Here is a 14,031-nt window from a genome sequence, read left to right as displayed (position 1 = left end):
CTCTTAGTGGAGATTCTAATTGAGGGAATTTTTCAAAGCTTGACTTCATACAAACCATGGTGGGATTTCTGAGCTGTGACCAGGAGGTGAAAGCCAGTCTTACAAGTAAATAAATATTTTCCTTTATTTTTATCTATAGACATATATAAAAAAATATTGCTGACCATATGTGCTCATTAAAGGTTGTCTGAAAACCACATGTCTGTTGTTATGATATTTATAGTCTGTTTAAAAACTTTTTGTGTAAGCTCACAGGCCAGGTAAATATCCAGCAATATTATTGATTTACTTTTCTGCTTAACCAGTATTTGGATGCAGGTTCTGATGCAGTTCTCTTAAGCTGAGCTTCACATAATGGATTTATTATGCCACAAGTAAAGGAGGAAAACATATCAACATGTTTCTTGTGCTTCCAGCTGTGTCTGATCCAAGCAGTACCGTCCATAGACCTCAGCCTCTCCCTCCAAGCACTGTACACCAAAGCAGCCTCCCTTCGAACCCAGAGAGCAGCTCTGCCTATTGCCTCCCCAGCAGCAGGCACGGATTTTCCAGCTATACAGACAGCTTTGTGCCTCCATCCGGGCCCTCCAATCCCATGAACCCTGCCATTGGCAATGGCCTCTCACCTCAGGTCAGTCCTGTGTTTTCAGACAGAGGATTTGCTGTATACCAGAACCAAAGAGTCTATTCCCTCAGGCCACAGTATAATGAATTGCCAAATTTAAACCATAATGTATTCTTTATATAAGCCACATGATTTCAGTTTGCTAGTTTCCTTTTTTTTTTTTTTTCCTTAATTTTTTTTCCTCCTACTGGCTGAATGAAGAGTCATAGCTTATATTTAATTTCAACTGATTTATAATGCAATCATGCAGACTTCGTGTTTGCATTCAGTTATCAAGCATTTGCAATGTACCACTCTTCTCCTGAAGATCCAAGGCTAGGTACAGAAAACAGATCTTGTATTTTTTTCTGTGAATAAAATATCCCATTAAAATAACCTCATCAAGATTTTACCAAGTGGTCCAGGAAAATCATGGGCAAGTTGTACAAAGAGGGTTCCAAGGACTGAGAAATGTGTATTGAGATGAGCTATAATCGAGTTATAAATACATAAATTAGCAGTATTACTGCTCTTTGGCAATATATAAATGCATGAATACCATAATTGTTTTTCTAATTTGCGTGAGCTCTTTTAAGGAAATCAGGTTAATAAATTGCCTCGATAATTGAGTGTCAAAAGATTGGTTAAATTTTCCTACACATGGCATCTGTCTGAAGCTGACATTATTAGTTAAAGCTTGAATAGATGGTAGTTTATTTTATTAGCAAGAGCTCTGCCCAGGTGCTTGGAAAGAGATGTCCACTAAATTCTGAGGAGTCACAAAGAGGATGCAATCTATAATTACAATCAGGAATCTCTTCAGGGCTGAAAGTGAGAGTTTTAACAGCTTTATCTGCTTTCTACCCTTTTTTCCTCTCAGTGGTTAGAAAAACAGAGAGAAGCTCAGAATGACACAAATGAAAAGTGAAAAGACAATTATACTCAATTACACACTAATCACTGACTATCACCACTGCCTAAGCAGGGAGAGGGCATTCTAATAGGCAGAAAATGAGATTTTAATGGCACAAAGGGTGGCCAAAATAACGACTCGTATATCTTTGCCTCCTTCGTTTTCTTCAAGTTGTGGTTTGCATCTCGGGAGTGCAGTTCCTGGTTCCTGTGCAACGGTGATAACTCTGTGCAGCTGAAAAGTTCAAAGGCACTGGAGTTGAAAAGAATGAATAACAAAGGCAATGAAATAAACATTTTTGCCCAAAGGCAAAAGTTCATAAACCCTTTTTTGTAACGGTAAATGTAATTAAGATTCACAGATTCCTATAGCATAGAGTGGGGTACAAAACTTTATGGCTTGAAACCCCATGAAAAAAATACCACCAGAAAAACAAATGGATGTACTTCCAACAAGACTTGAATATATTTTGAAAGAATTCTCATTTCTAAATGCAAACTTCAACAAAATCCATTACATTACATTAATTGCTTCTTTCTTTTTCTTTTTTTTTTTTAATGGGTAGTTTCATAGTGTGCAAGGCTTCCATATTTTTGACATAATTATCTATCTGGTTTTCAATGTTAATCCATAAAAAGTAGTTGTTAGTGTCCATTTGAATGTGTGTTGGTTCTGGCTGTGGAAAATGTGATCTTTTTTTTCCACCCTTCACAAAGCTTTTATTGTCTGTGACACAGAAGTGGAGCACAACAGTAAAGAAATCTTGTGATGGCTGGGAAAAATGGGACAAAAATGTGAGGCCAGGTCTCCTCCTGTAAAAGTCTTGCTGATTTGAGGTTTGATGTAATCAAAAGGACATTCTGTGCTTTTTTACACCCAGCCCAGTCTTTACACTAGGAGACTTCTGTTGTTATTTTGTTTGTTTGTTTTCCTTAGACTTCTGAAACCTTTTTCTAACTCAGTGTTTAGCTTCTGGCTGTGTCCAGCAGCTCTACCAACAGGTTTAGGGGGATGCTGATCCCTCTAAAGCTGATATCATGCTATCATAGCTCAGTGCATAGAGGAGATTACTTATATCCATTAGATTTGGAACAGCTTCTTGGCAACTGAATGATTACCTTCAACAGAGGTTTGGAATCTTCCCATCAAACAATCAAATGAAAAACCCAGACCTAAATTCATGTGGCATTACCAACAGCTCCTCTATATCAGTTTTGGTGCCTAAACAATGAGTTAGAGACATGTATAAAATGTAGAGATGTATAAAGTGACATACTCAGATTTTGTGTTACATGATGCAGTAATACAGCCTCAAACATGTAAATTATGTGCAACAAATTGTGGGAGTGTAGCAAACCAGTGAAACTCTTGATGCCCTAAGGAGCCTCAGCTGCTGGTCACAATGTTGGTGTGTGAAATGTCCCTGAGCTTTGGGGTGTGCCACTGTGCATCCCCTCTCCATGCTTCCTCAGGGCTTGTCCTGAGGTCCTGAAAGAGAGGCTGAGGTGAGGTAAAGTTGAAAGCCAGCTTTGCATTTGGGGTTTCATGGGAAAGGGAAACAGGAGTTTTGCTGCTGAGTGGGCATGTTGCACTGCCCTGCCTGTGTGCATGGAATTTAGATGAGAAAGAAAGAGGGTCTATTTACTAGCCAGTGCATTTTTGACCACAATAAATCTGTGTGTGTGTGCAATTAACATAATGTTTCCACCCATCCATGTGTCTCTTGCAGGCAAGTGCTCCTGACAAACTGAGTCTAAAGCTGAATTTGTGGTGGCTGGAGCAGGGAGGGGGAAGGGGGGCTTTGTCTGAAGCCCAGATAATATTTTGTGATTTTAAAAAAAACACCTTTAGAACATACAGAGCAAAATCTAATACTAAGATACACGGGATCATGTTCTTAGCAGACTTAAGCCTTTCTCCTCTTTGTCATTGATTTGTTGCAAATGACGGTCTAACACAAAGTTGTCAGGGAACTGTTATTTTCTATGTAGAATGAAACAATTCTAACTTTTTTATTGAATATGATTGCAAATATGGTGTTTAAGGCAAGCACTGGTGAAGGCAGAGGACAAGCAGAGATACCTAGGGTGATGTAATTTCATTTTTATTGTGTTAGCCTTGAATTTCGGGATGAGAGGAGACTGTATTTCTCAGTTCTAGGAAGCAGAATGCTCCATTACATACCTGTCTTGCAAGCTGAGTGATGAAAAATTGCTTATCCTATTTAAAAATATAAGGGAATAGAGGGAGTTCCACCTTGTTTAATACTTTTTAACGTTGAGACAAGATCTGCAGATATCCTTCAGATGATTGATTATTCTCCTTGCTGATCTGGCTTATTCATTACTACCTGGGTGTGGTGAGAGAACCTCTGTCTTGCAGGCATGCAACGGGTTGACTTTTGCTGGAAAAAGTCAAGGATTAATGTCTTGGGGAGCTGGCAGCCTGGAGTGTTTGTATTTCATGAAAAAGCAACTCAACTGCAAGCATGCCATCTCAGCCAGGGCTCTTTGAATATAATGTCAGAAAAGAGATTATTAGTGTGTAATATATGTAAATTGCATATTTTTATGTTTTCTATGCCTATTATGCATATTCTTGCCTGTCATGCATACATTTATGGGAATATTGTATTTCCTTTTCAAATTAGGTTTTAGTTGCTCAGTGAATTTTCTTTTAACAAATGTTTTTTAACTCAGAATTATGAGGGGATAGCATATCTGGACATTAATGTATGTATACAGGACTTAGGCATGCTTTTGGATTGCCATGGCATTTTATGATTAGTGGCCATCGCTGGCTTTTTGCTGTGAAGCAGAACAGTGACTGCAGAAACACTTGTCTCACAACTGCAGGTGTATGGTCTTAGTAAAGGGCAGATTGTTTCAAAGACAGGATATCAGTATTTTGAACTGCTTCATTTAAGATAAGGAAAAAGTCTTTTCCGGTGTACATTGGCATCCCCTGACCTCCTCATGTGCTTTTTATTAGTGTCAGAGCAGCAGAGTTTGCCCTACACCAGGTCAGGCACTTTTCTGGTTTGGAGAATGCTGTTCTGGCTGCTGTGGATTCAGGTGGAGCAGCAATGCTCTGCTGCCCATGAGGCCATGTGCTTCCTGTATTTAACCTGTAGGATATTTAACCTGTAGGATAATCCAGGCTTAAACAGTACTTCAGTTTGAAGATTTTACTGGGAGTAGAACAAATGTGTGTAACCTGTCTCCTGCTAGGCATAATATTTTTTCCTCCTTGCCCTCTAGAAAACTTGTCAGATCTACTCTTTCCTCTTGCTTGCCTCTCCCCCTCCTCCTCCTTAATTGAATCAAACCCGTAAGCTTTAAAGGCTGCAGTATTAAAATGAGAAGTAGATTGAGTATTGAGTGGTCTGTGTAGGAGATCATAACAGTCTTTAACAAAGTTTGCAGTTTCATGCCATTACCTGGAGCTCAGGAATAATCTTGATAAGAAAATCCCAAACTTTTCCATGAACAGTAGTAAAGATGCAAGCTGTTTCAAGGTTTCTTTCTTCTACTGTCAAAACATTTCACTGCTGACTTTAAGAGTTACCCTGTGACTCCTTTTGGTGAGATAGATCTTAGGCAATGCACTTCTCTTAAGTCTTTGAGAGCACTTGGTTTTCATTAACCTGATGTATGGAACTGATAGCAGCTGTCGAATCAGTTAGATATGTTCATGTTGTCTTGTTAATTCTGTTTTTAAGGGAGACACTGGAACCAGAGCTAAAAACTTTCATTCCCTCATTAAGAGGGACAAGAGCAGTGAAGAAAAGCAACTATTAATTCATGATACTTTTCCCTATCCATTCTGTTGGATTACCTTGAACTGGTTGCCTACAGAAACATTTCATTTGGGTTCAAGCCCCACAGCAATGAGAAGCTCATGATCTGAAGATCATGGTCACAATGCACTTGGCTTTGAGAGCTCTTTGCTTAATGACCCAAGAACATGAGACAGGGCATGGATTTCTTTGTGAGGAAGAAAGTTAAATCACATGATATAATTTTCATGAACACGAGTTTTTGTTCTTCTTTTATTTTTAAATTTAAAAACAGAAGTTCAGACAATGGGGTTGATTATTTTTTGTTTCTGTGACTAAAATAGATGAGATTCAATAGTTTTGTAATTGTTACTGTGTAAAAATAACATGTATTATTTCTTTTGTAAATATACTTATATTTTATATAAAATATTCTCTATTTTATATAAATATACATTTATAGATAATATAAAAATGTACTAAATACATTAATATAGCAGAAAAAAGTAAACAGGTGACTGTAGGATTTTGAATGTCCACCTTAACTTTTTTCTTTTGGTTTGTTTTGCTTTGAGCTGTAACAAATCCATACATCCCTGTTGTTGAGGGAAGGTGTGTGAGAGATGAGCTGGTGACAGCTGGGCTGGTGTTCATAGTGGCCAGAATCCTTCCTTTGTGTTTGGAGTTTGAATAGAAGGTGGGAGGAGGAGAGTTCACAGGCAAAGAGCAACCTAATACCAAATTTAGGCTTGTTATGAATTCTTTTGAGTAATAGTGCCATAGCTGAGCATTTAAAGTCATGCAACTCCAGTTTCTGAGGCTTTCTGAAAAAGTTGTGAGATGTTTCATTGTATAGATATGCTTATATATTCATAAATTATGACTAAATGTTTATCCTTGAGCTTTTTTTGTTTTACCTTTTGGTCATTTTTTGTTGCTTTTCATACCAGGGGCTCAAAAATTAGCTGATCTTAGAATTATTTTGGTGACGTTACCAAGTTCTGGGACTCTGTGATATAGGACTTTAAAAAAGACATGAGTTTTGTGACAGACTGTAATGATGTTTTGAATAATGCTTGGAAATTCTCTATAAGTAAAAATGTATTTAATGAAATAATTACCTCATCCTCCTAATTACCCTAAATGTACACCCTGCACCTTCTCTAATTCCTGTGCAGGTACCAGTGATACCTGGTGGTGTGAAATCAGTATGAGGTCTCATTTGGTATGAGTATGCAGAGGGTCAGATCATCAATGTCCAAAGTCAGTACAGTTGCTCTTATTTTCACCAGCCAAGTATGTGGTTGCCAGCTCTTACCATTTGGCAAAAAAATTGCTTTCTGTGGGGTTTCTTGTATTCAATAGAAATATTCATATATATAAAATGAATCAGCAATGTGGTTCTAGGATCCTATAGATATAGATCCATATAGCTAATTACTTAATCCTCTAAAATTCCTCATTATAGTGCATGATAACAATCCTTTTGGTGTTCTTTCTTGTGCAATATTTTGTTTTTTTTCAGAGATTTCTCTCCAGTGAAGAGAGTTAACAGCAGGTAATGCCATTCATCTCGGAAGGAGTTTGAAATTTTCAGTGTTAGTGATGAATGAGGGTATCTGACCCACATCTGTTTTACATTAGAATGGAACATTGCCCTGACATCGTTAGGAGCATTTGTCAAGATTCCCTGGACAGAGCTTCTGTAAATTACATGCTGCAAATGTGTCAGGGTCAGATAAGAGGATATCATTAACTGCGCTAAAGTTTACTCATGGTTCTGTCAGTTCAACTTAATATGTTAACTGCCAACCATTTTCCTTGAGCTGTTTCATTAAATCTTTCATTCACAGGAGGGGAAAATAGTATCACTGTACCCAAAAAAATACTGCACATGTTCTTTTCTCATAAATCATATTAATTGCAGGCATGGTCACAAAGCATATTAAACACAGGCATGCGTAAATGAATTAAAACATATGAGAATTTTATTGTGCCTATGGAGGGTCCTACATCCTCGAATACTAACCATGTGAACAGCCAGAATGTTTCATTTCAGTAAAATAAACTTTTTTTTTAGTTTAATGCCCTTTATTTTGGTGCTAATAGAAGTATTTTCCAACAGCTGATAATGGGCCAGACACTGTGTTCATGCCTTCAAGGCTTTCATCACTCGAGCTCCCTTTCTCGATCATATCCTCAGCTGGTGATTCTGTGCTGACTCCACCAGCAAGGGATTTGTCCTAATGAATATTTTGGATTGCTTCAGATGTGTTCTCTCAGAAAAACTTTTCTGTAGAATTTGGTTGTTGCAGTCTACTGTGTTCTATTTACTTATTTATAACTTCACCTTTGCTTTCTAATAGAATGATTTTATCTGTTATATTGTATTTTATTGTATAAACACAAAGGCTGTGCATCAACATTCCTATGTGTGTTTTGCAAAAGGTGAGAACAAAATATATGCAGCTAAAAATTTTAAATCTGATTTTTTTTCCCTACATTTATAGGAATTCTGCTCTAAAATAAATTAAAGTGATATTATCGTATCACTTTAATGTGGTGTTAACTCAGCCCTTGGATTCTGGGTTAGTGAGGCTGATAATTACTAATTTACCTTTCCCAAAGTGATTTAGAGGAGAGCACATATTTTCCAGTAGTTTGGATGGTATAGAGATTAAATAAATTTATTTTATACCTCAATTATTATAAAGCAATCATATCTATTTACTTCCTTAGAACTATACTGCTTCATACCCAACAGAAAATCTGAGCTGCAAAATCCAGATCCTTGTGTGTCTCGAGTTCAGTGATGAACTGAGGGTGCTGAGCATCTTGCAGCCTGGCCTGTTAATGGATTTCTAATTGATTAGGTGAAAGTTAGCCATGCCCTTCCTGTAACTCCTTGTATGGGTGAGAAGGTCATGGCACAAACCGCAGCAAAGACTCCTGCCCTGAGGCTACTTCCCTTACAGCTTTCAAAACTGACATGACCAAAAATCGAATTATTTAGATACTAATCAACTGCAGGATGATTCTGAAGGCCTCTGAGGAAGATATTTCTGGGAAGTTGGTTGCTTTTCAGTTTTCTCCAGCTCAGAGACAGATGCCTCAGTCAGTTCTGCTCCAGAATATTTACTAGGTGCACGTCCACTTAATAAAATGATGCTTAATTATTTTCTAATTTAAAAAAGTTAATCTCACCAAACATTAATTTTAGTTTGTCAAAGAAATGAAATGTCTATCCAAATAGAGTTGCTACTACTGATGTTTGAGTGGCGTTTGCGACTGTCTGGACCCAGGTTTCAATTTCAAGACAAATCTCCAATTTTAAAAATAGCTTCCAATCCAAAAGTTTTTGAGCTCACTCTTTTTGCTGGCAAAGTCCAAATAATTTTGTCTCGGGTTTTATTCTATTGAAAATGTTAAATTGAAACAAACAAACAAACAAACAAACAAACCTCTAGTTGAAATATGCCGGTGATAAAATAGCTATTTACCCAAATTAACAAATTTGGGTAAACAATTGTTTTTTAAATTTGTTTAAAAAGAAGTGCTGGCAGGCAGTGAGTGATGTGAGAGCCCTGAGGCAGAGAAGAGCTCCCCTGTGACATGAGCCCAGCCCAGCCCCTTCCCTCTGCTCTTGAACTCGGAACAAAACAGGGGGCAGTCCTGTAAATATTGCTGTCACACTGGCCCTACACGGCAATGGAAAGGCTTGTGCACTTGAGATTTCTGATAAACCCCTGCTCATTTTAAACCATAGTCAAAACCATGATACTCCTGCCAACATAAATATTTCCCAAAGTAGTAATTTTCAATGTAAATGTTTCAGTTATCCCTTTTCTTTTATCTTTTTTTGTAGTTCTTCCTCTTCTTTTAATTCTATTAGTGTTAATTTCAAAGGACAAGGATTAATATAACCCAAATGAACATAGGTTCCAATACTGTGTGCTGCTGATGCAGTGTCAGTCATTAAGCATGCTACATTTTGGATATCAAATATCAAATTCAAATGTTATAAGAAAAATACTTGGAATTTCTGAAAGACTTGCTAAAATAATAGAAATTTTAATATTTTTCAGAATCAATTTTTAGAACAAAAACTTGGGAGCCCAGTATTTTCAACTTTTGGGGGAGTTTTGACACAAAAGGATGAACAGATAACATGATTTTTCAGTCTGTAGTGATTTCAGAGTTTTTTTATTATTATTAACCACAAGTTATTTGTAACAGCATTTAATGTATTTGTTGAATTAAATAGAAAATATCTTACATCCTGAATCCAAATTCATCTTGTTTTTATAAATTAAAAGTTGTAAGATTTCAATATCTGAATGCAGTTTTTGCATATATTTTGGAATTTCTTTCTGCATGAATGCTTCAGTTTGGGAACATTCAGCAAATACCACTGGTTAAAGTCATGTTTTTCAGCTTAGAGAATCAGAAGTGAACATTCCAGTGCTATATATAGTAACTGAGCTTCTTAGCATTTATTATTCTTTTTTTTCAATGAGATATCTTGGGTGCATTTGATGCAAACATATTTTGAGTTCTTGATGCAGGGGTCTGGGTTTCTCTTTGTGAATTATTCTATCTCTTGCTGTTTTCTTAATCAGACATGTAAAAACTCTGTAGGTCTTCTTTCCTACCTAAATCACTATCCCTGGATCTTGTTTCATCTATTTGTTAAAAACAAAACCCAAACCAACAAAAAAGCAAACAACAAGCTCCCTGCAATAATAATACCTTTTAGTTTGTGATGGAAAATAAGTACAATTCCAGGAGGAGCATCAGAACTTTAGGAAACAGATATGTTCTTATGAGGTTTAATTAAGTCTTTAAAAAAGAGACTCAAATTTTTAAAAACTCTCTTTAGTTTATGGTAAGAATTGCTGCAAAGCAGTGTGATTATCAAATAGCAAGTCAGATAATTGTAATGGTTTTTTGGAGCAAGAACAGCCTGTAAATGATCACAATATGCAATTTTGGCAGCAGCTGTGTGTCACCCATCTGTTAGAAGCTGCAGATTGTTTGTCAGGTTCTGAAGTGCAATTTATTCAGCAAAAGTAAGCAAATCTCAGTCATACAGTTATTTCCAAAGTGTTCTATACTGGGGTGCCAAGAAAGGAAAGGTTCACCAACCTGTAGTGGGAGAGATTTTTGAACAACCAGAACTTTTCACTGTAGTTTTGTGCTTGAAAACACAGATGCTTTTGAAATTTTTTCTTGCTCTTTACTGGAAATTATGGCCTAGAGGGCTGGTCTTTTATAGGGACAAACATGTATTTTCCAGTAAACTCTTTTCAGCTACTGATTTCATAACTGTCCCTGTAGAAGCAGCTTAATAAAGGAGTCACAGCTGACTTGAGCTCTGGAGTGCCTGACCCTTTCTGTTGTGCTCTGCAAGTCAGTTTTTGGAATCAATAACTGGTGCTATGACCAGCATTTTACTCTTGCACATTAATTTTTTTACAGCACACAGGGCATGCAGCAGTGGGGGGATCACTGCTCTGTCCCTTCCCCAGCACCTAGAACATCAGGATTCAGTGGGGTTCTTTCTGACTTCCATCAGTAGTGCTACTGGGATCTGCTCCCAACTGATTTCATTGGAATAGTTGCTGATCTTGGAGAAGAAAACTGTGTGAGCTTTTTCACAGCTTTTTTATGTTTGTAGATCATGCAGGACATCATGGTTACACAGCCACTACTTGCTTTTTGTTGTCTTAAAATTTTGTTATAATTTAGCCCTCAAGGAATAAACATCTGCAGAACTCCCAGCTGGAGTTGGGATCAGGCACTCTAGAACCATAAAAGTTTTAAAAAATACTATTCTTTATTTGCCCCAGTATCACTTTTTATTGCTTGTTAGCCATCAGATTTTATTTTGGTGGATGATGTAACCAAATTCTACTTCCTCTTGGGATTAGCTACTCAAAGCACAATTCAAGTATCAAGTCTACCTGGTTTAGGAAATCAAATTACAGATTTGAGAACTTCTGTGGTTCTGTAAGCAATGTAGTTCTTCATATATTTTAACTCTTTCTATTATTCTATTACCTCTTAGGTAATGGGACTCCTGACTAACCACGGTGGTGTGCCTCACCAGCCCCAAACTGATTATGCCCTGTCCCCTCTAACTGGGGGCCTGGAGCCCACCACCACTGTGTCAGCCAGCTGCAGCCAGAGGTTAGATCACATGAAGAGCTTAGACAGCCTGCCTACATCCCAGTCCTACTGCCCGCCGACCTACAGCACCACGGGATACAGCATGGACCCCGTCACGGGCTACCAGTACGGCCAGTACGGCCAAAGTGAGTATGGAACACACACCCAGCTACCAACAGTGCTCTCCTTCTGTCTGTCTGTCTGTCTGTCTGTCTGTCTGTCTGTGAGGAAGGGAGTTCTGAGCAGAGATCCTCAGGGCTCGCTGCTACTTCTCCTCAAAGCCATGCACTGGTGAGATAGCTGATTGTTCGAGCAGGATTTCTGCTGCATAATTATTTTCTTAAGTGATGTCAACAACATCTTGATGTTATTAATTGTTGAGACATGAAACCTGATTGCCATTAGGTAAAACATAAGGGTTGTCCAAAATGAAATAACCGCTGGCATTCCACTATTAGAAACACATGTTCTTAATGAGGTCAGCTCAAGAATCATTACACTATATAATCCCAGATACATAGAGTTTTGTCAAACTTGTCCTAGGAATAAAAATATTAGTCCCTTTCCTTTGATATAACACTATTAAATATGACATTGTCAACCTGTAGTTGGCATGGCCCCATGCTGTGAGGTTGTCACAGCATGACTTAAAAAGCTTCTTTTGCTTTTTTGCAGGTGCCTTTCATTATCTGAAGCCAGATATTGCGTAAATGAACTGTCCACTTCAAGTTAAAGCTTGTCTCGTTTTCCGGTCTCACTCCAAGGTTTGGATATGAGGGATCTTCTCAACACAGTGCAGCCTAAACTGGGGCAGTCCCACTGAGAGAAACATGCTTGTTATGTTCTCTCCAGTCATAGCTTTTAGTAGACTTTTGAAGGCTGGACAGAGCTATACAGAAGACAAAGGCCAAAAGCAATAATGAATAAATGTGACATGCTTCATTATGAGTGGGTATACAAAACAGAGCAGTATTTAACATCACAGCCTGGCAAACATTCCATTTTTTTGTTGTTGAAATTAATGTGCATTGATTGGGACAAATGGAACATTTTGAAACTAAAAACTTAGAGCAGTTGAGCTCTGCGTACTCTGACTCATCTGACATCCAGTGCTGACTTTAGTCTAACTATAAAACAGCTCAGTTTCTGAAGCAGGGTTGGGAGAGCCTCTCACTGTGCACACTGGAAATTGTCATCAAGAGGAAACGTCACAGTCCCTAGGAAGCTGGATAAGAGTGAAAGACTTCCTGAGCAACTCATTGGTTACCTTACCATGCTTTTGTAATCACCTTGTCAATAAATGTCACTCACAGGTTTTGCTTTACCAAGAGAGGAGATCTTGTGTAAGATGAAATCCAGATTTTACCTTTTTGTATGTGTTTTCCCAGTGTGTTTTACATTTTTAAACAAACATGGGAGACAAAAACCCCACCAACAATGCGACTGATTTTTCATAACTGCCTAGCAATGTGCAATACCGTGTACCTCACACAAACTTTGGGATCATCCAAAGTCATAGATATAGAATCAGAACTATATTTTTGCAGGTACTTTTATTTTTGCAGTGCATAATTCCTGATGATAGAATACAGAAATGTTACAGTCTGCTGGATTACTGAAATCCAGCTTGTTAATCATGATTTAAAAGTCATCTTCAGGAAACAATACGAAGAAATTATTACGTTTACATGTTTTTTAGTGATGTACAGGACATAGACAGAGATGGACCTGTATTTGACACACCTGTTTAAATTATACAGTGATATCCAATATAGAAAGTATAATTATAGGAACCAAGGTTTACAAGAAGTTTGCATCGTGACATTTTAGAATGTCAATAAATTTGTGTTTTGTGATGTTGAGAGGAAGAGGATGATGGAAGGTGGGATTATTTATTTCTCTCTATTCTTGGAACAAAGAGGGAGGCAGAACACAAATACATTCCTTTTAGAGTTAAGGACTATGAAGTAGTGAGTTAGACTAGGTTCAGTACAGAGGTTAGTTCACACAATGGTCTTAAGGGTGATGGAAAAATCTTTGTGTTGCAGCCTCTACAACAGAATGTGTTGTAAAAAAAAGAAAAACTCAAACAAAAAAAAACAACAAAAAAGAAAACAAAAAAACAAATGTCTTTCATGTAAAAAGTTCAGTAAATATTTACTATTTATAATGAATAAACATTATGAAGACTTGCAAAGCACTGATGATTTTGTCCTAAAATGTAGTATTGTGATAAATACATTGATACATTTTAATCTGAATATCATGAAGAAATAAACCATGTTATCTTCGATGCAGACTGTGTTCATTATATGAGTGTATTCTGCAGACATCCTGGGCTGTGGGATGCCACATGGAGCTCTGGGTGTGTCTGGGTGTGCGTGAGACAATGAGTTTTGCTCCAGTGCTGGGGGTACCAGGAGTAAAACTTCCCAACAAGGGAAAAGCCCTTGCATGCATTCAAAAAAAAATAAAGTAGGTTTAAACCCAGCACAAACAGGGCAACTGGGATGGCTTCAGAAAATGCAGGGACTTTGTAATGGGTGGTATCTGTCCTGAATTATATTT

General features: G+C 37.5%; 1 protein-coding gene across 2 annotated transcripts in view; it reads left to right on the top strand.

Annotated features, from left to right (window-relative positions):
• Positions 1–13,736, top strand: part of PAX3 (paired box 3) — a 76,011-nt gene extending 62,275 nt beyond the window's left edge. For both annotated transcript variants that reach the window (XM_033516832.1, XM_033516831.1), the window contains exons 7-9: positions 417–631; positions 11,363–11,609; positions 12,139–13,736. In XM_033516832.1, coding sequence (XP_033372723.1) covers positions 417–631; positions 11,363–11,609; positions 12,139–12,173 — 497 coding nt within the window. In that variant the 3' untranslated portion in view covers positions 12,174–13,736. The remainder of the gene's footprint in view (positions 1–416; positions 632–11,362; positions 11,610–12,138) is intronic.
• Positions 13,737–14,031: the final 295 nt, after the last annotated feature.

This window comes from Parus major, chromosome 9 (assembly GCF_001522545.3).
Source record: "Parus major isolate Abel chromosome 9, Parus_major1.1, whole genome shotgun sequence".
Taxonomy (NCBI): Eukaryota; Metazoa; Chordata; class Aves; order Passeriformes; family Paridae; genus Parus; species Parus major.
This window is presented reverse-complemented; position numbering and strand designations above follow the sequence as displayed.